General features: G+C 41.9%; 1 protein-coding gene across 5 annotated transcripts in view; it reads right to left on the reverse strand.

Moving 5' to 3' along the window:
* The window catches only part of PTDSS2 (phosphatidylserine synthase 2), a 44444-nt gene extending 21798 nt beyond the window's left edge, over window positions 1-22646 (reverse strand). For 2 of the 5 annotated variants that reach the window (XM_040608250.1, XM_040608251.1), the window contains exons 1-3: window positions 22404-22646; window positions 12310-12411; window positions 6078-6160 (exon numbers count right to left, since the gene is read on the reverse strand). In XM_040608250.1, the coding sequence (XP_040464184.1) occupies window positions 6078-6160; window positions 12310-12411; window positions 22404-22603 (385 nt within the window). In that variant the 5' untranslated portion in view covers window positions 22604-22646. Of the gene's footprint in view, window positions 1-6077; window positions 6161-12309; window positions 12412-13966; window positions 13987-21201; window positions 21383-22403 lie in introns of those variants that run through there. The other 3 variants (XM_040608247.1, XM_040608248.1, XM_040608249.1) reach the window with 3 other exon arrangements.
* Between the last annotated feature and the right edge of the window lie 2675 nt (window positions 22647-25321).

A 25321-nucleotide genomic window follows, 5' to 3' on the forward strand; every position in this document is an offset into this window, starting at 1 on the left:
CTCTCAGTAACGTCACATCCTAATCACTGTGGAATGATTTTAATACTTTCCTTCAGGTGTTTCCTGTTTACACTTAGAAAACAGAGCTCTCCTCCCATGGTTACATCTAGGCAGCAGTTAGAATTGGATCAGGCAAAAAGGAATCAGAAGTTTGTATGGCTGAGTGGAGGCAGCAAGCCATCCCACCACCGTGAAACACCGTTTGCCATGAAGTGAAAACACCACGAACCTTCAGGCCCCGTTTGGGCATTTATCTCTACTAACCCCAAGGCAACTTGTTAATGACTAAAAGCAGGACCATGACACAAATAATGCAAGAACTGAACATAAATACCAGGCTTGCAAACATACTTGTTTATCAGCTCAGAACCTGAAATCAACTAGCCATGGTGCTGCAGAGCACCCAAGAGACTTGTTTGCCCCTGAAACAAAAAATAAATGTTGTCTTTGACCAGTTCAGCCTCAAACAGCAAAAAAAAATCCCAAACACCCAAAAAACCCCAAACAAACAAAAAAATCCACATTTTTAAAACAAGTCTGACAGCCTGCTTCTGACACCATCATTAAAATAGACTGAAATGTGAGGAGGTGTGACCTTTTTTCTGCAAAACTGTTAAATTAATATAATCAAAATGGCCTACTTTACAATTCCAGGAAAAGAGAGAAAAGGAAAAAAAAGAAAAAGGGAAAGTGTGGCCTGGATAACAAAAGTTCAGAGCTCTATAACAGCTTTCACTGGAAACTTGGAACTTTGAAGATTTTTACCTAAAGTCTACAAACATAATTGTCATTTCTTAATTATGCAACAAAATGAAGTGTCTTCTTAGGGGTCAGTCATTTAAAAAAACCCCTCAAATGTCTAAAAACCATAATGAGGTGTTTTTTCCCCTTGGTCTCCTACAGGGAAGGAAAAGCAGTGTTCAGTCTATGTTCTCCTTGGTGAGGCAATAAACAGTGCCTCCTGCACAGCAGTCCTTACACAAAAGTTGTAAAGACAGCTACCTGAGACTTCCATCCTTCCTTCAGATTTGATTAACTTTCAATTCCACTGGCAAACTTCATTTGGAAGGACTGACTCAGAGTGTGCATGTACCCACTTGTCTTTCTAGAATGCAGCTTCAGAAGAACAAACAAGCAGAAGAACCCTCGACTGGTGAAAGGATTATTTGGCAGAGGAACCTCTCCCCAAACTGGCACCACTGTGCTGCTGAAAAATACTTCAGCCTTTTGAATTCAGCAGTGACTTTTTTGGGTTTTAAAGTGATTTAAAAATTTGGTTTGTGTTTAATAAGGTGTTTTCTATCCTTTCCTACAATGACTACCTATCTTGAAGAGCAAGCACCACGTTCAAGACAGAAGTAAGGAATTAACCTTTCATTAACACCCTTCTCCCACAAGATCTGGGTATTGTTTCCTTCAAACATTACCTTCTGACTACCAGTCTTAAAAATGCTGGATTTTTTCTGACCTATAAAGCTTTGTATGACAGATTTTACACTACTCGCAGGCATAAATGTGGCAGACTAGTTCTGAAACTGATGTATATACAGTTCAGAAAGTAGCAAAATCAAAATCCTTACCTAAGCTTTTCTTCTCCTGTATACACAGGGTTCTGGCAACAGATCACCTGCAGCTGCTGAATATGCTCAGCAATAATTCATAATTAAAAAATATATTGTTAGAATTCAGTGTGCTTTCTCCCTAGCTGATATAAGTACTCAAGAGGTTTTGAAGACTACTTTGTATCTGTACATGTACATCAGAAACAAGACATTTTTCAAAGCTGTACAAACATTTTATTCCCTCTCTTCCTGGACTGGCCTTGGCTTTAGCTATGAAGTTATTTTTAACGTACCTCTCTATTTGTTTTCCTTAAATGCACTTGTCACTATGATCCTCCCTCAAATTAGGACTATCTTCCTGATTAAGTAGGCTTCAATTTACATACCTGATAGTTTAGTGATTACTGTGCTCAAACACTAACTGTTGCAGTTGTAGGGAGACTTGCAAACACAACCCCGGAGAGTGCTGCCTGGCTGAGCACACAACCAGCAACTTACCCCTATTTATCAACTGAGGTCAGTTTGACCTATGCCACCTGAAAGACTAAATGAGCAAAGTAAAAATAAAATAAAATATCTAATTTATTTTCCCAAGCAAGTCACTTATCTCAGAGCTGCTAAGTAGGTGGAAGCTATGAAGTGCTAATCAGACGTTGCACAGGAGGTGAGCAAGAACTATCTGGTCTGAGCAGCCACATGAGCCTGGGCCAGAATATGCTGCTCCAATTACTGCTCTGGAGTACGAGGTTTGCCATAGCAAGCTCAGGTTCAAAAGCACCATGTGTGAGCTGCAATGACCAGGAGGTGGAATAACAGAGAGTAAGAATGCAGGCAAGCCCTTCAGACCAGTCCTAGCTCTGCGCAGGTGATTTTATATTTCTAAATGTAATGCCTGAACACATTATACACTAACGTTAAGACAGAAAAATACAAGTTAAAAGCTCAGCTTGTCCAACCCCCTAGTCATTTATTGCACTCAGTCAGTGAAAAAGCAACCAATTAGTATCACTATCCCAACAGTCCAGTATGTTTACGCAAAACCAGTGGTGAGTATCCAGATTCCTCAGTCGTTAAAAGGGTTGTCAGAAAGCAGCAAATCATATTACTATTCCCTAGACAAAGTTTAATGAAAGGATTTCTGCTTTGCGGAATGACAAGGCACCCAGCTGCTCCAGCCAGTGTCATCAGCAGCCTGCTCTGACTGTGCCTTCCGCCCAGGGACAGGTCCCGAAGAGATCCAGTTCTTGCCTACCCATTCCTAGCCTCCAGCCCTCTAGTCTATGGTTAAGTAAGTCACAGTTTACTCTCCAAACAGCTTGTGCTGTCATGCATGATGTATTAAGTCAAAATAACTGTTGGCAAAGATTCAGAATATTAAAAGCTGTTTCTTAGGGCATTAATAACTGTGATGGAAAATTTCTTTAAAATTACAATGTGGGCATATTATCTTGGCAAAGACAATAAAGCATCATGGAACTCTTACAACACCAGGCAACCTGCAAGTTCAAGGCCCCATAAAAGGAGCTGATAGTAAGAATGAAGAATATCTTTTATTTGTAAATACTACAAAGTCAGCATATACTGACACTGACTTTATCCATGATTAATCTCACCCTGAAATGCATTATACTTGCCAAATTTGGGTGTTCACCCACCCATAAATGGACCCTCAAGCAGAGCTTAAGATTTGTCCCATGTAAAATATTGTTCCTTGGGGTTAAGGCAGTGTTCCTCCTTTGCCAGAAGGTTTGGATGGAACCAGATGGAGGCCTTGAAGCCAATGCTTTACAGGAAGGAAATGGAAAATGGGACAAAAAGCAGGGTAAGTCTGTAAAGAAGTCTTGCCTAAATAGCCATACATACTTATTTTCATGATAGTCCTATATTTCTGAATTACAGTAAGGCAACTGGTATAGGTCCATGTACCAAATTATTACCTATACTAGAGAAAACTGGGGGGGAGGGAGAAGGTGTGAAATCAGTAGATCAGAAATAATTTTGGTGAAGTTGGATAAGCCATTGGCTAAAGCTGACATTACCAGTAATACTGAAAGGAAGGCCAAAAGAACCATAAAAATCACCAGTCTGGATGGGTACCACTTACATGGTAGCCAAGACCAGTTTCATTAATGGCCTTTGTGAAAAGCAGGCTGATAACATAAAGCACAAACAACAACAGAAGGGAAGGCAGGGACAGCAGAGAGAAAATCAGATGATTTAAAAAGACTGGAGTAGTAGAAGAGCTCATAATACTCTTCTTTCACACTTAGGAATCAGCAAGTTTTCATGTTAGCTCATCAACTGAAACTGAAAGATTTGATATTAATTGCCAGTCACTCAGCCGCCACTGTAATACAGCCAGGAAAAAAACACATGTAATATGAAGACAGCCATCAAGGTACTGCCAGAGAAAGACTGGGAAGCATTAACACTATCAGAATAAACAGCGTTTTCACACCTGCAACATCCTACACAGTTCTGGACTGCCGTTTTAAAGAAGGAAGCTCAAAATAAAACACACGATGAGGACTATCAAAATGTTATGGGGAAAGTGGACTTATGGAGCAGGGAAACTAAAAGCAAAACTTGTTCCTTCAGCAAGACCAACGGTGAACTGGCATACGTGAGCCTTGTACCAATAAATCAGCTGGAGTGAGAAGAGCTATTGAAACAGAACAACTACATTAGGCACAAAACCCAGACAAAAATATAAAACGTCCCTGAGCTGGTCATAATTGGGTACACACATACTGAATAACAGAGCTCCAAAAGTCACCTGAGAGAAGGGGGACATGAAGCCTAGCTACCTTTAAGACGCAGCTTGAGAAGTTCATGTAACAGATCTGATGTGGCTGTACAGACTGTGTCACAGACTGTGACCTGACTGACCCAAAGGCTTCTTTCTGCCCTATAAATGGAAGCAGTGCACACCAGTGGCCTGTGCTGCCAGTTCCTTTGAGATGAGATCTTTCTGCTGGAACAGCACCACAAAGCTTAGGTCAGAGACTCGATTGCCTGGTGGGAGCTTCCTAATACACCTCTCTGTAACTGGAGAGCCGATGTGGAATCTCACGGGGCTGCAAGGCCATGCCTCCCGCTGCCTGCAAGAGCCTTCCCACAGGAGAGGTGTGCCATTCTCCTTTAAACAGACACCCAGGTGTCTTGCTGTGACTGTGGAATTATCCACTGCCCTAGAGAACTGCTGTAGCCCCTGAAAACCGCTCTCCAGAAGATCATCCCATAAAACAAGCTAGAAGAAAGGTGAATTTAAGACAAAAGATGAAAAGAATACACTCAGTATCTGAAGTGACTGAATACAAGGGTGCTTCCTCGATCACCCTATCCATGGATGATTTGATTCTGCTGAGATACTCTGCTTCAGTCCAGTAACTGCCGTTTCCAAGACAGGAGCATACAGAAGTGGAAGACATTGGCTCGGTCTACGCTAGAAGTCTGCTGTAGGAAATCTTTGCCCTTTGGACTTTCCCCATCCAACTTGTACTACTTTGTTCTAGGGAATAAAACGGACTTCCATGCCAGACAAAACCACTGGATGTTCTAAAAATGAAAGCATCCAAGTGTCAGTGGTGTCCTTAAAAAGGATAATTTGTCTTATAGGAGGAACCAGGACTATCACAGAAAGGAAAGACTAAAAACTGCTATTTACTAAGACCTCAAAAATGAAAACTTCTGGATAAAACCTTATGCTGGCAGAGCTGTGCTGTGGGCATTGCTCTAGAACAAGGTCTGCTTTCATAGAGGTTTTTAACGCGTCTGCTGCTTCTCATATAGAACACTATTCCTAAACTGGAAGGTTAAATTTTTGGCATAAGAAATACCTATAGATTTATTTGATTGTGGAAGATCCTAATGGTTTCAGAAATATTATATAAGCCTGTATAGATTCTGTAAAGAATTAACTTTCTTAACGATTCACATCTAAAAACAGGCAAAAGATCAAAGATACCTAAGTGTTTTCATACTTCACCTGATACAACACTACATGGAAGAGGTTTTGTGTTGTGTTTTCAAATACTTTCAAGACTTACAGTCTTACTAGAAATCTTTAAAATCATAATTAAGGGCTTCCAATCTACCAGTTATTGTGGATAACAGACATACACCAAAGTGAGCGCAGTGCTCCATCAACCAGATACATAGTCAGAAGTTCAGTCCCATTACAGAAAGAGGAAAATAAAAAAACCCAGATAAACAAAGGAAGTTAAGGTTTTAAGAATCTGGCAGTTCATACAGTGCTTTTTACTAACAACAGGAAGATTAAAAAAAACCCAAATCCTGTACTACATGCAGACTGAAAGCACAGAAGAAGGACTACGCTGTTTAGAGGCTAGGTGGAAGCTGAGAGGCTACATGGTAAGTGTGCAGTGTTAATGAACCTGTAGAGATGGCAAGTCCTAATTTAGATAATGATACAAGCAACACAAATATTTACGTTCACCATAAACCATGCAATTTATCCAAAATATTTGAGTGACTTAAAGCAATGTGTATTACCTGGATGAGGTCTTGAAAATGGTCCATCTTTAGCTTGTGTAACTCCAAAACATAAGAAAACCAAAATACTGGCAACAATACCTCTGAAAGTGAAAAACAGAAGGAACTGTTTATATTGCTTCATCTTCCTAATGAAACTGTAAATTATATTCTTTGACATATACAATGCCTGGTATTTCTTAGCTACTAAACATGTACATTGTAAATAGATACCTTTTAGAAATTATGTTTCAGGGAAATGGGCAGGAATCCCTGTACTTTTAAGTATGGTTTCATGACAGACCATCTCAAACCCCAAAGTTTACCCATCCATCCTTCCTCTACACTAACTGTATGCTTCCATTCCTTCCATTTTGAGGTCATTTACTAGTATCTGGCCAGCCAGGCAAGGAGCCTGATCTGGCTGGGAACTCATCCAGCAAAAACAAAAGGAGCAGTTCCTTGATCCACATTGATAAGCCTTAGCCTGCAGATGGTCATGACACACACAGCGAATCAAACACTTCCCTACATCTTTGGGAAGTTTTTATGCCCACTTTGTCAGAAAGACATTTAAAATTTAGCAGTGAAAAAACTCTCAAGCTTCTCATTGCTACAGTAAAACTTCAATGAAATTTAAAAATTAACTGTTGAACGTGTCACCACTCCAAAACAGTTTGTCAACCAAAGACAAGACGCTTGTAAGACCGGGCCAGCACTGCTGCTGTTTCAAATAAGATAGAGCCTAACAGAACATACCAGAGACATTAAAGAAAAAAACCACACTACTTATCAGACCATGAGTCCAGGTATACCAAAGACTCACAACCTCATCGCAATACCCTAAGCCCTGACCTACAGAGTTTTCTCCCAACCTCAGGAATGAGGACTGCCACAGTCCTGCCGGCTGCCGCCTTCCGGGAGGCAGCACTTCTGCACATGACCAGAATGAAATGGTACAAGGGCTGATCTGGCTGAAAACTGACCTAGGAAAAAAACAGCTCGTATTCAGTTGGCTTAGCTCACCGCTCTCGCAAGGACAGAACACAGCAGCACCCATTTAAGGCTAAACCGTCAGCTTAAGCCAAGGTGGAACTGAACCCTTAAGGGCAGCCAGAAGAGATCCTTACTGATCAAACAAACTAAGCAAGCAACATTCAAGATCCAGGATTTGAAACCCGCTAATTAAATGCGGTATGTTTTTCAATAAAGTTTTGTTTTGCAAGTAAAAGAAAAATGAGAAAATGCAAACAGTCATATCTGAATGCCCGACCCACACTGTCAGGAGCACTGCTCCTTCAGCATGCGGAACAGACCCGAAGAGACTGAGACGCCTTTAGGTAGGTGAGGCCTGGCATTTAATTTCAAAGTACCTACCATCAACTTAAAATTCTCTTCAGATTTTAAGTAATTGAGATTTTAAACAGCTCATGTGCACAAAACAGCATTGCTTTTCAGGGGTTGCCTCTTGTTTTTCATGAGGACAAGCCCTGATGGTCAACACCTGGGCATGTTCCTTTAGCCGTAATGGATGAAACTGTTTTGCTTTACAGCAATTCCCAAATGCTCTTTTTCCCACATCTGAACTCCCAACAGATCTTCAATGCTTTCTCATATTACTGGCTCAGAGGCTGGCTGAAGAGATAGATAATTGAGAAATACCTCACTACACTGCACAGTAAGTGCAGGCCATGTTTGCAGTAAATGATGCAACCCTTGACTGTAAATAAAATGGCTCTGTTTGCAGAAGCCAGGGAAAATACCCAATGATTTTGCTTTTATTGAGAAAATGTTAAGCAACAGTAGAATATTCATACTTTAAACATTTCAAAAACTTCTTTCAAAACAGAAATCAAAAATATTTATGAAAACTGTTCTGCCACATTCATCTTTGAGTATAAAAACCGCTTCCTGAAAATAAAAATGGGTTTTACTTAACAGATGTAGTCTGCATTCTGTGTCATGTAACAATGCACAATTCTTTGTTCACAACAACTATGCTCAGCCACAAACCAGGATGTCCAAGAGCATTGTTTTAGGCCTTGTGAGGGTAGTTTTTCCGAAGCTGGAGACAACCTGAATCTAAATCACCACAGGAATTTAAGAGTTATGCTCATTTTTCTAAAATCCACACTCAGCCAAACAGCAGATGCAGCAGCTGTGCTGAAATAAGCCAGACTTTCATATTATTTTACTTCAAGCTCACCATGGGAAGTTTTGAAGAAAATCACAAGTCTGCATAATAACCATACCAGCTCCATCATCTTTTTTTTTTTTTTCTTTTTTTTTTACCAGTGGTAACTAAATTCCTCCCCGTAACATCCTTACGAAGCTTTCAAAGCCTAACCAGCAGCCTGGCCTGCTGGCTTACCATGGCTTGAGGTAGGAACTTTCCTAGGATTTGAGAGGGAGGTTCTTCAAACTACCACTGCAGGCAGCCTGGATGGACGTGACTAATCGATTTTCTTGAGCTAATGTATTGCCCTGAGCTAATGTATTTTCTTGAGCAGCAGATTTGGAAGACCCTAATTAGTAAAGTGTGCCTACAAAAATAATTTTAGCACTTAAATAAAGAATAGCTTGTTTGTACTAATGAAACTATTGCCATGTTCTCCCTTTCTTATTTGGTTAAGAGTCGATTCAGAGACACAAGACAATGAAGCTTGTCTGAGTATCTGTATATCATCTTTTGTTCCAGGCTTTCAATGAGACAGCTCCCACTCCCTGTCCCTTCCCCGGCTGTAGCTACGGTAGCATGACTGGTACAATTCCTTTGGCGGTATCACAAGCTGAAGAACGGCTAGACTGGCAGATAGAGGTCTAGCCTCCTTGTTACCTGGTCTTGAGTGTGGGTGCTCAGCAACAGGAGTTGGAGATCATCAACTTGCAAATACATATACACACAGACTGTTACCATGGCTGAGCAGTGATCAGTTATTGCCAAAAACTAGTGTAGAAAGGCATGTTAGAAGAGAGACTGTTTCATGGCTTGAAATTCAATGTACAACCCTAATGCATATAGTTTTTTTTTTAAAAAACTGAATGTGATTTTTATATGGAGAAAATTATTAACTTTTTTTCCCCCAAGAACCCTTGCTCAGCATTCAAAGCATTTGGGAGATGTGGATTTCTTCCACCGCCACTGTATGCAAAGGAGGTTGCTGCATATTTATTTAGCTACCCTCAAAGCTGGAGCTCAGTCCTGTCAGCTCCTCCTGGGTGCTTAAGGGAAGAGAAGCTGACAGTTGTCAGATGGGATGGACTATTTCAAAGCTGCTTTGAATGCTGTAGGAACTGTGTGAATAAGACGACTCATTGATCAGACAGGCTTTGCAGCACATCTCTCTGGCTAACAAAGTGAATTTTCAACTGTCTTTACAACAGAGACGATCTGATCACATATATCACATGACCATACCAAAATCTGTGTGTATGATCCTCATGAACTTTGACTAGATCTACGTATACAACATTTCTATAAATCTTACCTTAAAAAAAAAATAATTCCTCCTTTAACTGCCCTAACATGTTGCAGGAAGACTGCACTCAAATGTCAGCGTATAAACAAATGCAAATATAAATCTCAGCTACAGATACCACACCCCATGATCTCATAGGTTCACGCTCTAGTTTGTTTTCTGTCATTCATTTCTCCTGATGACTTACTGCATAATCCAGCCACTCGCCCTGCCCTCAGCTGTTTCTCCGAGTGACTGGATGAAGATGGGAGCCTCAGATGACTTCTTACTGCTTTAAGCTAGCCCAGGAAACACAGCAACAGCAGCTAGCATAGCACAGCAGTTGGCAGAACTTTGCTTCAACTTAATGTTCTGCTCTAAGCACCTAATGCAGTTCACAGGCACTCTGGCACCTCTCAGCAAGGGCTTGAAAACAAAGGAGGTTTAAATGTTTGCAAGCATGTATTTAGCTAATTCACCTAAGCACTGAAACACTGCTCCACTGTCATTGTGCAGTAGTTGGAAATAAAAAAGCATGACAGCTAGAGACACTGCTCATTGCTAATAAAACTACTTCTGTTCATTAAGCAGGCAAGCGTTCCCATGAAGTATTTGCACACAGTGACAGCCTCATGCAAGCCAAAATTTTAGATCAAAACACACAACAGTTCTACATTAAGACTGAAAAAGATCTCAGGGTAGGATAAGGTAGTTTAAGGTACAGAAGCAAAAATTTTAAAATAATCTGTGAAAATGTGGGATACAGATATACTTATGCATGTAGTGACCATCTTACTCCAGCTCTGAAATGCCTCTTTTTGTTCAAATATACACTTAAAGAGCCACATAAAATCAGTCAGGAGTAACAATATATAAGCAAATGACGAGCACACAGATACTAAAGAATGTAAGAAAATGGTTGGGACATGAATTGAGCTGGAATCCTTCACATTTAGTAGTGCTAAACTTGGCATAGCACTTACCTCAAAGACCTTAGAAAAGAGACTTAACTGAGACCAGATTGGAGTTCACTGAAAATTGACTCAGCTACGGAGCGGGCTGAACAACACACACTTCCATCCGTTCTGTAAATCAGGGCCAAGGCAACAAAAGTAAAGCTTAGGAAAGGCCCACAGGACTCAAACAATCTGCACTGATCATTAGCTTGGAAAAAAGTAACAAATTTGGCTGAGTTAACTACTATCTCAGAATTCGGCATGTAGCTTGCACGACTATGGCAATAGCATAAGGGTGCAGCATGAGTGGAAACAGAGATGTATCCTTCAAAACCTCTATCAAAATCCAGTATTTGAGAAGACTGTATACAATTCTCAGGATGCTGCTTTTCAAGTATTTTTGCATCTAGACATTGCAGGTAGTATTCCACAACCAGAGATGCAGACATGATTAAATATTTGCTGCTCATTGCCTAGTATGATGCTGTTAAATTGATTTTAACAACTGAGCACATTATTCCCTGCACTGAATATGCAGAAAGCAACTTCTGTTTCATGAAAGAAAGGTTAATCTTCTGGTTAATCTTCTCTGGTTTTCTTTTTATTAAAGCAGTAAAGGCCCTAATCTCAATAATAAGATATTCCACTGAGTCACCTTAGATCTGTATTACTCCTTAAGGATGTGTCATCACTTCTCTTTCAGCATTTCCCCTTCTTTATTTTGAACTGCCATTCCAGAGGACATCATGCCTCCATCCATTCCCTAGACTCACTCATTGTAACTGGGAGTAAAATGGCATTTGTTCACACCAAAGCCTTACAGAAATTTTCCCAGCTCCAGACAGGGCACTGAGTTCCAACTTGCTCCATTTCACCCACACATATGAAAATACAAACCCTCAGCTGAGCACACCTGTGAGCATGAATTACATTAGCTACAGCTATTGTGTAACTGGCAGAATAACATCCAAGATTATCTCAGGAAATACCCCAATTCCTGCATCTCCATGACAATGAATACTACATCCTGAGTCACTTTACAAATTTAAAAAAAAAAAAAGAAAGGAAGAAACCCTTCAATAGCAAGGGGGGGGGGGGGGGAGAGCATTACCTTTAAGAAACCAGACTAGTAGAAAACATAATTATTTTCATGCTTATAGCAAGGATACTTTCCAGTCTGTAAAGCACACCCTATATTTTTAAAATATACTTAAGATTTTTAAAGACCTTCCCCCTTTCTGTTCCCTACTGCATTTGTTTAAAAAGAGAAGAAATTCAACTACAATTAATCAGTTTAAACTATGGTAGAAACATACCATACATGTAAGACTCATCTCATTCTTATTATCCAAGTGTTTCCCTTTGGGATACAAGTTCTCCTGTTAATTTTCAACAACAAATAATGATCTGCATTGGTATCTTAAACACAATTTTACAAAACACACTTAAATCAGAAAAATTTAGTCACAGCTCACATAATTTAGAAAATTAGGTTATTTTAAGAAAAAAGAGGCAGAACCACTGCCAAACACAGCCAGTACTTTGAGGCTTTAGAAAGAGTTCATATTTTGTTTTAAATCAAACACCCAGAGCAGCCACTAGGTATGACAGTGAGTGACACTAAACTGATTAGAAATTAAATTCAATGACCAGCATCAAAGGAGCTTATCGACTTATGCTCAGTTTTGTCACTTTCTAAGGGTTTGGGCATTTAAACAAGTTAATGCAAAGGTCATTTCAGGTAGCTTACCCACAAGGGAAAATCATGTATGGCAATTTGTTCACACTGCTACTCTTTTCTAACATACACCTCACAGAAACACTTTTTCAAATATTTACCTCTTGGTATTGTAGGCTGTATCTTGTGGTGTTTCTTCAAGCAAGGTTACGTAGCCCAGCGCACATGTGAGGATGAACAAGACTGTTAAGGTATGAGCTCTCCTAAAATTTAGAAGAAAATTGACATCAGAAAGCAGAAAAACTTGTACCTTCACCTGTCAATGAAGCCTCAGCAAGTCCAATACATAGACAGCACTCAATAAAGAAGTTTTATGGATTGCACAGCACAGAAAAAAATGTACAACGGCACTAAATTTATTTAGCAGTCCATGTAGTAATATCTGACAGAAGCCTACCACCAGAATGGATCTTGCTCATTTTCTCCCCGGTGCTTTGAGTTAAGAAAGATTTGGACAAACACATTTTTGCCAAGTAAACAACAGCAACTTGAAAAAAAATTAGCACCAACTGTGCCTAACACTTAGATGTAAAAACCTCCAGATTTCTCTCCTGGTTTGTCAGGTACATACCTGACTGTGCTGCTGCACAGCTGTTTCAAAGCCTATTAATAAAAACAGCAGCAAACTGAACAGACTCTTAAAGACTAAACAGAAGGGAATTCACTCTAGGCATGGGAATTCCATACCACAAGAAAAAACAGCCATTAAAAAAGGAAAAAGAAAAAAAATATCTCTGAATGAGAACAGTTGCAATTGCAAGAGTCGCATCGCTGCCCCCAGATGCCTTATTTCCCTGTAATTCTTACACTTTCATTTCATCTTGGGTCTGAAGAGCAGGTGCAGACTGACAGCTAGAGGTGTGTGCCTGCAGAACTATATTTTGCCACCTCTACACAAGGGGTTTCTGCTGGAACAACCATGTCTGCAAAGCTCCACAGTAAAGCTTGGTGGTTGTTCTTCTACTGGTGTAATATAGTGGTACAGGCAGAACATTGCTCTGTGCATGGAGTCACAAGTTCTCACTTCCCCATCCACGAGTCCATTTGCTTACACTGATTTTGGTGAGGCACTTAACACGTGAAAGAAAAAAGAGCTAAGCACACACAGCCAGACACAGGAATCGAGACCTTACTGCAGCTAGTTGACATGCATACACGTACACCTACTGATTATGACATACATAATATTCTTACATTGCACTGTCTGCATTTTTTTAATCTAAAGTTGACATTTCCTAATGAGAAGCCGTTTATTGTTTTCAGTGGAAAACTTATCTGACCTCTGCTCTCAAGTATGGGAAGTCTGGCCATTTAAGATCAAACCATAAAGACATGAGTTCTGTTTCAGAGGGGTACACAACATCTCTTGTAATACAAATGATTAAAATAACACAGGTTAAAGCGTCAAGCTTAAAGAACAGAAAAACTGTGAATGAAAATTACTGTATGTCACAAATATTTGTACATACTGATTCTTTCTACATTTTGTATTATATTGTAATAGAAGCTAGCTTTACATTTCTGTTTTATGCCAAAAGACCAAAGTTTGTATACGTATTCAAGTTGTATGGTGAACGATAAACCGGAGATCACCAAGGATTTTCAAGAAGTCCACTAACTTACCTTTAAACGTCAAACCCATTAATCTACGTAAAATTGCTCTGAAAGTTAAGGCAAGTGTTATTTTGGACTACAAATCCAAAACACAGCCACTTCCAACAGCATCCTTTTAATCCCACTGGAAAACACAGGCAATACCTCATAAGCAGATGCAATCCTCTTCTGCCACTGCTAAAAAGGTGTTCGGCATTTAACACTATCCTTCCTTGCAGTCCAGAGGACACAGACTAACCAGCTCCAGGAAGGGAGGAGGGGGGAGGAAAAAAAAAAAAATAGGGAAAGACCCACGAGAATTTTCAAAAGTAGCAAGGAACCAACATGTCAAAAAAATATACACAAAGGCTTCGCAGCAGCAAGCTTCCTGTTCAACAGATGCATTTTCCCTTCGACTTGCCTCCCAGGATGCCAAATAACAGGTGATGCAGGCATCACATACCACATTCATTTAACAGCCACGTGACTCGGGGCCTATTTTGTAACCAACAGTACTTTAACAAACTAAATACAGTACTCTCAAAGGAGGCAGTACAGCAGGGGACTGAATTAAATGCTCTAATTCACTTAAATCAGACCATGGTCTTGTTTGCTGCATTTTTAGAGAGAGAGAGATATATAATTAATAAAAAAAACCCTGTGTTTTGATCATAGAAAAAAGGTTACATTAACCGCCAGGCTACATATTATATTTTATGCTTCGTTTTATTGTTTACTTTTTGAAATTAATATTTAAGAAGCTACTAAAATAAATCTAGACATGCTGCCTTCTATCTCACCATTGCACCATCTGAACACCTATATGAAGTCAGTTACCTTTTCAATGCTTTAAGTGTCATGTAAATTGCCAAAAAATCAGCTATTAGCACATATCTTCATTTAAACTCATCTAGAAACTTGTCTACTAGAACAACGATGGTCTAGTTTCATTCAGCTTTGTGGGAAGTTTGTAGCAAAGTAAACAGTCAGTGCTCAAGAGCTTCATGAGCCCTGCTTTCCATTTATTTTTGGTGCGCAACCATCAACTGGAAATTCAGCAAGCTCCCCTGTTTAACGAGCAACAAGAGGCTATACATCTCATAATTTCCCTTTTAGCCCAGTTTTCATTTCCAACTGAAGCCAGATGCCCTTGCAGTAACTTTTCAAGCTGGTTAGTCATATAAACGTATTTTCAGTCTAGCATGAAATCCAGAAGCTAGGATGAAAGACTTTCTAGATTGGTTTGTCTTCTGCAAAGAGGAAGTTGGCAGCTCTAATCAGAAACTTGCAAGTCATGACAAAGCGATGACAGCTGCTAGAGGTAGCAGAACATCATGCAAGCCTACCCATCAAAGAAAAAGAAAAGCAAGCAACATAAATACACACCCTATCCTTCCACAGCTTGAGCCAAATAAAATAGAAATCCACAGTCATATGGAACAAGACAAAATGTGAAGCAGTTACAGCAGGCAGAAAAATTAACAGCATACAAAAGTGCGAGTGAAGTCAGGATGAATTAAACTGCATAAAGAGGGATTACCTTCTCCTCTACATACACTTTGAAATAATACAGCAAGAGGAAGACCACACAGCTAAGAACATCCCCAGCAAGGTAAGCACTACAGGAATTATGCAGAAAGGCTTATGTTCTAGCCTGGAGTCCGTGCAGCCTGAAAAGAGCTAAGCTAAGCAGAGCAGGTATCTTCCCCTTGGAATTATACAGGATTTTGGGCAATACACCAGCAGCAACACAGGTACAGACTGCAGCCAGCTCTAGGAGGGGTTATGTCAAAACATCTGAGAAAGCAGTGCCTGAAGTATATGGATATAAAAATATATAAGGGCAGGAAAGTCAAAAGAGAATTCACGACAAACCTCAAACTACTAAAAAGCTGGAACATTCCATTTTTCTGCACTAGCATTTTTCTGTCTTTTTATATCTTACATCTAGCTCTTTCCCCATTTCAACACCAGGGCATTTAAATGAAATAATTCCAGTCTTGTTTTTACAAAAATACCTGCCCTGCTAACTCAGTTAAACACCAGGCGAGATCAATTAGGCAGTCCCGCAGGCAGCACCCATCGCTGCAGCTCTCACAAGAGTGGGGCCTTTCCACAGAATGCAATTAAGTTCGATTCTAACTTCTCTTTTTCACAGCAATTCAGTCGTCTGTCACATTCAGAAACTGTAGGTTTTTCAAGGAAATTACTGTCAGAGCTTTTATTTCCCAAATAAAGTGTATGACAAAAAAGACCTAAGGAAATTTTTAAGAATCTCTTTTTGGGCGAGATTCGGAGAGATAGGCTGCTGGGGCAGGATGGAGGGAGTCATGCCCCGCAGAGCGGGCAGTCCATGGCCTCATTTCATCTCCAGCACAAACTAAAATGAGCTTAAGTGAATGGGACCGCACCCTTATTATCCACTGCTTTGCATTAGTGCTTCTGCTTGTCATAAATGATGCAATAACTACAATATAAACAATAACTATCGCTGACAATACCATACCAAGTATTTATCTTTTTGTCATTTCTGTAAGTGAAATAAAATTCCAAAGAACAGCCAGTATAGTTTGCATCTTTGGTTTAAAAAGTTACATTAATATCTACTGCTTGAGAAAGAACCTGTCAACAAAAACAACTAGTCCCATCTTAGCCTACCATCAACTTTTCCACAAATAAATATTTTTTTTCTTCATTCCAATAACAGTAAAGTCATAAAAGCATTTCTGAAAGAGATTTTAAAAGATGAACTAATGTTAAAGCTCTCTACCCTTCATATACCAACACATCATCTGACACACGCTGGGAATTCTAAGAAAATATGACAAACAGACAGTACAACAAATCTACTGCTTCAACAGCAGGATAGTGCTCAAGTTGCCGTGAAGAATAAGATACAGGAAAGTACAATTAAAGTTAATAACAATTTAAAACTGACCAAGATTTTGACATGCAAAATCAAAATTGTAATTAACAGGGAAAGAATCCTATCTGGATACAGAGAGAGGTTTTTGAAACCTTCAACAAAAATTCAACCTTGGTCATAATCTTGATAACGCATCCAGAATTAGGGTCTTGAAACCAGGACATTCATGTTGCGCATGGTCAAAGCAAGCGGTCAGGCCTCAACTTCAAAAAAACCCGTTTCAGGCCAGTTTGTGACTTGAGCTCTTTCTCATCCACCTAGATCACGAAAAAATAATCAGTGACAACCAAACCCCAGTATGTACTTTGCATGTGACACTGTCAGAAACCTCAAAGCATGTACATCACTAATGCAACAGAAACATGGCTGTTGGTTTTAAGCTGTAGGCTGTGTTTTAAAATCTGTTTAAACTCCCAGAGATAATAAAAAAGTACCTATTCTTAGACTAGCTACAAGTCTTCAGCACATCTATAAAGGTACACAACGCTGATTAAATTTCTGTATGTACTTGTGACACTCCAAAATAGTAACATTCATTTTCCTTCCCACAAGTTGGTGCCTCTCATAAAACCATCACTCAGTAAGCAAAGTACAGTAACACATACCTCCAGAGAAACCCCAACAATGGATTAAAAAGCAAAGCTTCAGCAAATTAGTCATTTTCCTTTGAATGAGGAGAGAAAAGAAAGTTTCCATTCATCAGCTCTACAGAGCCACAAGTTATTCAAAGTTCCCAAAATAATCTCTTTTAAATATTACGTATTTTTACATGTTTAAACCTATTGAAAACTTTGTTTCGTGTTTTAGTTTGAAACAGGACAGTGTGACTTTGTGTTACAGATAACACACTTTAAGCAGGTCCTGTGAAAAAATGGGAATAAACAGGAATGGTAGGCAGGTGCCTTCGTGCCAGACTTAACTACATAAAGTACAGAGCTAATTTTTCAGGCTGACTATTTGTTTTGTAAACTGCTGTAGAACTCTGGTCATGACAGCACTCTGATGGGCCCAGAGCTGAACACCAGCATGGAAGCAGGCCTCTGTAGGGGCTCCCACCATCCCAGAGCACACTCACAAAACTCCTCCTGTGCACAGGACACACCATTGCTCAGAAAGTAATTTCCCCAGGGTGCCATTAACCCTGCGTGCTCCTGGCACGATCTGATTTCATCAGATAGCGAACACTTACTCGCACTGCTGGGGGCGGAGGGGGGGCTGCCTTTGTGCTCCCTCCTGAAAAGTGCCCCTGGGAATCCCAGGCTGACTCCCACCAGGTTTCCCCCCATGCTCCTTAGAACTTCTGGAGCATGTTTAAACAAAACAGACCAATACAGAGAAATAACACTAGGCCTAAAGCCCCAGGGTGGGACACTGAACTCTCACAAGGTCTCTGCATAAAAAGGTATTTCTTCCACACTGAAGGAACGATGTAATGCCTTCCTTTCAGGAAATAGTTATGACACTCTAATAATACAATTCTCAGGAGACAGCTACGCTCATCTGTGACAAGAGTTAATACACCCAGCTGACAAACATGGCTTAGTCGGATTGCACAACTGCCTCCTGGATGTTCTAGCAACCGGACACTGCCAGGGCAAACCCAAACACTAAAAAGGCACAAGCTGGCTGACACATCAGTAGCCTGATGCAAGACTTCTCTGCTCAAGTTAAGCAACGTGCTTGAACTTGGTCATTTCTGACCAGGTGAAGAATCAGACGAATGGATCAGCAAATACAGCACCTCACCACGGCCTGCTTTAAAGCAGCAAGCTTTTATAACATGAAAAAAAAAGAATCCAGCAAATATTCAGTTTCCAACAAGCTTGAGGAATGTTGTCTTGGAGGTGCTGCTGCCAACCCGCACGAAAGGATGCAGAAAAAAGCTCCCGCCAATTTGCAGATCTTCTATTGCCCTAATCTCGCTCTCAATGTATCATCATCTGTTCCTCCGGACAGCCTTTTAGAAAATCTCATGCTGCTGTAAATTTAGTTTTTTAGAGATAAGAACAATGTGCAAGGAACATCTAATTAATACCTTGGTTTGAATAGCAGTTCTGTATTTCCAAAAATGGCTGGCTTGCACACACATATCGTATCCTCACTTCCAGAGAAATGTCCCTGGGTGGGCCATCAGGAAAGATTTCTCACAATACCAAAGAAAACCAAAGAAACATCCAGGCAGAGGCATCTACATGCGACTTTTTCCTTAGCTGCAATTTCTAAGCTTTTTGCACCAAACAGGCTGAAATAATTCCTACAAAAGCTGTACTAGCCCATAGACTCTTCTACTGAGCAATTCCCTCTTTCATGCTTTTTGTTTTTTTCTTTTTTTACTTCCTGAGCTCCATAGATCTCTACTGCCACACTATGACCTAAGTAACTAACATCATATACACGATGGCAATATAGAATTATTTAATGTGAGAGACAAAAACACATCAATAACCAACAGAGTTGGTTATTTAATTAAAGCTAATTAAATTCATATTAAATTGTAATTAAAGTTAATTAAATTCATATTAAAGTAAAGCTTAGTAAAAGCAATTAACCCATACAGTCACAATGTAATGTGGTGGCCAAGACATATCTGGCACCTCCCAACATCTTCAAATCAAGACTGGATGCCATCCTGGAAGACATGCTTTGGTTAAATACAAGTTATGAAACATAGATAGAAGTCAGGGATAACACAAAAGTTTAAGGAGAAAATAATACACAACAGCTAACTAGGTGATCCCAAACTGGCAATCCAAGGCCAGACTGGTATGAAAACACTCAACACTACATCATCTTCTGCTGCCTTTCACTGGCTCCTTGGAGCAGGAGGAACCTTTCCTCTTCTCTTCAAAAAAGCTGCTGCACATATCCACTTTTATAATTTATTTATTTTGTTTCGTGGAGGTAAATCAATTTACTATTTCACCATGCTTTTTTGCTCCCCCACAGGACACACACGTCTTGTTTTTCCAGCTTCAAGTATCTTTAGGCATCTGTCACGGTTATAGCACACAGGTAACAAAAACCAGCTTCTACTGGATTCACCCTTACCCATACAGAACAAAGTCCCAGTAGCAAAAACCTGTAAGACACATCAGCACTCACTCATTTACAGGTTACAGAAACAAAGCCACAGAGATGTTGGGGAAAGCTCTGTGTGGGGATATTTAAACAAAAACACACAACCGGTGGTTTTTCCATGCTAGCTCAGTAAAAATATCAGCTCTACTGTGCTTCACACAGTACAAAAAATAGAAGTCAAAATCTCAGTCACAAAGAGGTTCTTTGTTTGCATTCAGAAAGCCAATTCTGTAAGCAGACAGGCAAGAAACAATCAAAGGTACTGGAAACAACAGTGAACATGTTTGCCTAGAACAGCAGCTTGCTAGACAGGCCTGGTATTTCCAGCTCTCTGCTAGGTAGGAATAGATGTTCTGAAATTAGTTCAGGGATAAAAGATACAGAGATCACCAAGCTTGACATTTCCCAATGACAAAAAGAGCTGTCAAGGTATACTGACTGAGCAGGTTTCCACAATGTAATTAAAATATAGTATTTTCCAGTTGCAAGTTAAGATTGAATAAGAAATTAAGTATTACACAGCATGTAGCTTGCTTTTCAAAGTTTTAAAAAGATTGTAAAGGAGCAGGCAGAGAGCTAGAAAGTACCACTTTTCCAAAGGATTGCATTTATAGCCATAAAATTACCTTTGCAAACTGAACTACTTCTAGAATGATTTTTGACTGTGTCTACAAGTCCCAAATTCTTGAATTTTTCTAAACCGAGCAGGTCATGTGGGTAACCTTATCCCCAGCTTTTGAACCGCAAAGAGAAATGGTACTTTCCATACTTTTCCACACAAAGTGGCAAAGACAGAGGGCACCTACTCCCTTAAATTTCCATTTTCTGTAACCACCTCCATAACAGCACAAGAAGAGTACCAAGGGTCACAGGAAGAAAACTGTTCCTCTGTATAATCTTTATTCTCAGCCACTGTAAGAACTGAGTCATTACCAAAGGATACGCTAAAGCACTCAACGCTGTCATGCACAGGTCAAAAGGAACAGTAGAAAAAACCCTTGAAACTCTTACAAGCATTTAAACTCCTGGCTGCCAGCACAAGCGACGTACACTACTAGGGACAATAATATAAAATAAATAGATAAGGAACAATTCAACAACATACTTATGTGCACTGCCCTCATAGAGGGGACTAGCTGACAAAGGGGACGCTCCTTAAAGAACTGCAGCACGTTCAGACTTCCAAAAGAACAATTCATGTGGGCTAATTAACTGCAGTTATAGCCTTTATTTTAGGATGACAATTCTGTACAAGTGGTAGACTGCATGCTGGACAGGAAAAAGGTGCAACAAGGTGAAATTATACAGTAAAAACAGCATCAGGTGGTTTTAAGGCACCACAGAACACCTGGCAAGCGCCACCTTAACTAAGACAGTAAGAAAATAACAGTTTTACCCATTTTCCATTTATAAGACGGCACTACTCCGCAAACCTCGGCAGGATCCAGCTATTCAACTGCTCACTCAGCCTACATGTGGCAACACTAACGTGCTCTCCAAGAAAGGTCCTCTTGCCCTTAAGACAATGATGTCCCTCCGCTACACTTGCATATGTCAGGCTTCTGCAGAGACCACTCTGCGATCCAGCAGCATCTAAGTGTTTCTTTGCAGTTTGTACCAGCAGAAATGTCACCTAGAATCAGCAGCTTCATCAAGATCAACACCCTCCGCTCCACTACTGCCCAGATTGGCAGGGTGAGAGCCAAGCACCCTCCCCCTTCTACTCCTTAATGTCAAACTCGAGCCAAAGCATATCACTCAGCCCATATTCCAAACAAGGGACTTCAATGTCAGCTTGCTTTCCTTAATCAAAAGGATGTGCTTTTAACATGCACAGAAAAACGATGCATGTACGCACACGTGTGCTGAAGCGGATTCTGGAACAACTCCAGCAAAGATGAGATTTAGAAGCACTTTTCTAGGTACAAACACATCTCTTCTTGTGAGGACTGAATTTAACAAAAAACTGATCTGTCCCACTGGCCTAACACTGACATGGTTTTCTGCACCAATTTTCTGGACTGAGCATACCACAAAACTGTAAGAAATGCCTGACCAACAGAACATTGGCTTAGTAACTTCAGCTTTCTACCCAGGATTACGGGAAAGAGCACGGACAGAAAAGACCTCTTTGGAGGCTGAGGGAGGGGGTTCTTCCCTCAGTGGTGGAGTTCATACAAACAATGCTGATATAACAGGTGGACTCCAGCACAAAAGTCTGCCAGGCTGAGCTGCAAGGGGCGGCTCGCTGGAGGCGTTAGGGCCGGGGCTGAGGAAGGAGGCGGCACTGCCAAGAGCCAGTCCTAAATCACCGCTAACTGCCAGGAGACAACAATCAATAGCACCACACCACCAGGAATAACATCTTCACCACAGCCCACAGTTTCTCGATATTAGCACCGGTACCTGCTGAAGCACAGCAAGAGACACGGCAACTGCAGCTCACGGGCTGGGCCCGTTTCCCCGCCGAGCGTCCAGCCCGGGAACCTGCTCCCCGCGCAGCTCCGCGCTGATCGGCCACCGCCGGGAGGCAGGGCCCGGCGCCGAGGTCTGCTGGCGGGGGAAGCGGCTCGGCGGCGGGGGGGGATAGGCTCTCACCAGAAGAAGGTGTTGGTGCCGTCGTCGTAGACCTCGGACTCGGTGCTGCGGCGCAGGCCGGGGCTGTCCCTCTCGGCGCAGGGCGGCGGGGGCCCCTCTGCAAGTGCGGCGGGGGCGCCGCCGTTGTGCTGCGGCGGCTGCTCCTCCAGGGCGGCCTTGCCCATGGCCCCGCCGGGGCCCCGCCGCTCGCCGCGCCTCATGGCGGCGCCGCCCGCCTAACGGCCGCGCGCGGAAAGCGGCGGGGGCGGCCCCACGCTCGCGCCGCCGGGCTCGCGGGGGTGAGGGGCGGGGCACGACCCCGGCGCGACCCCACGTAGGCGTAGAGCGCGCCCCGCCCCGCGCGCCCGGCGCAAGCGCAGAGCGTCTGGCGTTGCCGTAGCAACCGCGCGGCCTCCGCCGCCGGTCGGGGCTCTCTCACGGCGGGGCCGCGGCCCCCTCCCCACGGGCTCCCTCAGGGCCCCCTGCCCCTGCTCAGGGCCCTCCACCCCGGATCCCTCCCCACGGGCTCCCTCAGGGCCCCCTGCCCCTGCTCAGGGCCCTCCACCCCGGCCCCCTCCCCACGGGCTCCCTCAGGGCCCCCTGCCCCTGCTCAGGGCCCTCCATCCCGGCCCCTTCGGGGCGGGCCGCAGCCCCCTCTGTCCTGGAGCTCTGCTTCCCTGGGGACGGCCGAACACCTGCCAGCCGATGGGAAGTAGCAAATGAATTCCTTGTTTTGCTTTGCTTGCGTGCACAGCTTCTGCTTTGCCTATTAAATTGTTCTTATATGAACCCTCGAGTTTTACATGCTGATTCGCCTGAGTTACTCACAGAGGTGGCTACACCCCCAACCCATGGGTGCCCATTCCCATGTCTCTGAAGGATCCAGTAACCTCGCACAGGGCAGTGGGTTACCTGGCCTGCGACAAGGACCCACTGGTAACAGCTGGAAAGAGAGCAGGCACGCTCCAGAGCACGCAGACCCTTTTTAACATTGAAATTCCTGCTTCTCATTGTGCCAGTTATTTCTCCTACACCTTTGCACGGTGCACTTCCAAACTCTGCTCCAACCGCGGGGCAGGAGAGCAGGATGGTGAATTTCCCTGCTTAGTGGTCACTGGAGGTGGTCTTTTCCTGTTCATGGGATTATTTTTTAAACAAATGGAACATTTATTCTTGAATTAAGAGAACAGTTGTGGCCACAGCACACAAACATTATGGCCATCCTTTACTCACATTGCCCAGCTGTCTGGAGAAACATCCCACAGCTCTTCTCCATGTTCCAAATCTTTGAGTCAGCATCCCCAAGGCCAGGTATAGTCGTTCATATACAAATAACTCAAAAGGCTTAGACAAACCAGACAGTCCTGATGCAGATGCCGACATCAGAGCCGCTTTTAAGCTCTTGAAGGTTGCTCGGCATGCGGGGGGCCAGGGTAAATGGTCTCTTTTGACCTCTTCAGAGTTTCATAAAGGGGTTTTACCAACAGTCCATAGCTGAGGATCCACAGTCTGCACCACCCAACCATGCCCAGGAATGATCTCAGCTCCCGCACAGTTCTCGGTTCTGGGCTTTGGCAGATTGCTGCTTTCCTGTTGGTTCCCAGTTTCATTGTCCTTGGGAAATCTCAGATCCTAGACAAAGCACAGTTTCTTCTCCTGTTCGGGCTTTGCCCTTTCATATGCAGTATCCTCCTTGTCCTAAGAAATTCAACAAGCTTATGGTCACCTGCAAGCATTCTTCTTGAGTTTCAGCAGTCAATAAAGTATCATCCACATACTGTAATACTATTGCTTCTGCATTTGCTTTTCTTCCACAATTCCAATTCCTTTACCAGCTGATTGCCAAATACTGGTGGAGTGTTTTTAAACCCTTGTGGCAATACTGTCCAAGTGAGTTCTGTGGCCAGTGGTGAGGTTTTCCCATTCAAAGGCAAATATCACCTGGCTACTTTTGCCTAGAGGTATGCAGAAGAAAGCATCCTTAAGATCAAGCACCTTAAACCACTTAGGTTTTTCCTTTAAGGACATCACAAGGTATATGGATTAGCTACTGCTGGATGAACATCTTGGACAATCTGATTTATGGCTCTTTAATCCTGAACTAATCTATACTCCCCATTTGGTTTCTTTACTGGCAATATTGGAGTGTTACATTCCAATTTGCATTCTACTAATAATCCATAATTTTAAAATTTCACTATTAACTCTTCCAATCCCTTCCTATCCTCCCACTTAAAAGGATGCTGGTTTTGTCTTACCGGTTTGGCTTTGGACTTTAAAACAATTCTTACTGGCTCAGCCAACTTGGATCAACCTGGGATCCCACTAGCCCATACCAAAGGGGTTACTGCCCCTTCTCCTTCTTCAGGGGTTTCTTCCTTTGATCGGTGTGTATTCTGTAACAAAAATCTTTCCCTCCACAGCTTTTGATTCAGGTATTAGCTATTGCACTTCTCTGTTAATAAAGACTACCTGTGCATCCAGCTTACTCAATAAATCTCTTCCCATCAAAGGCATCAGGCATTCAGGCATATATAAAAATTGTTGAGTTACCCATTGCTTTACTAATTTAAATTTTAAAGGTTACAGCAAGGGTCAATGCTTGCTTTTCCCTGTGGCACCAACAACATTTACAGTTTCTTGTCTAAAACCTCCTTTACAAGTGTTGAGTACAGAGTAGGTAGCTCCTGTGTCTACCAAAAATTCTATTCCATCATTCCTCAGCCTTAATGTAACCAGGGGTTCACCTGGGAATGACTCCCCCAGTTCCCTTCAGGACTCATCATCTAATGTTATCAACTTTGTGGATTGCAAAGCAGGATCCAAGTTCCTGGCCTGAGAGCATTCCCTCTTCCAGTGTCCCTTTTCCTTACAGGTTGCACATTGGTCCTCTGCTGAACGGGGTTGTATGACAGGAGGTAACCTGCCCTTTCCCCGGC

The sequence above is a fragment of the Falco naumanni genome, chromosome 10 (genome assembly GCF_017639655.2).
Source record: "Falco naumanni isolate bFalNau1 chromosome 10, bFalNau1.pat, whole genome shotgun sequence".
In the NCBI taxonomy this organism is placed as follows: Eukaryota; Metazoa; Chordata; class Aves; order Falconiformes; family Falconidae; genus Falco; species Falco naumanni.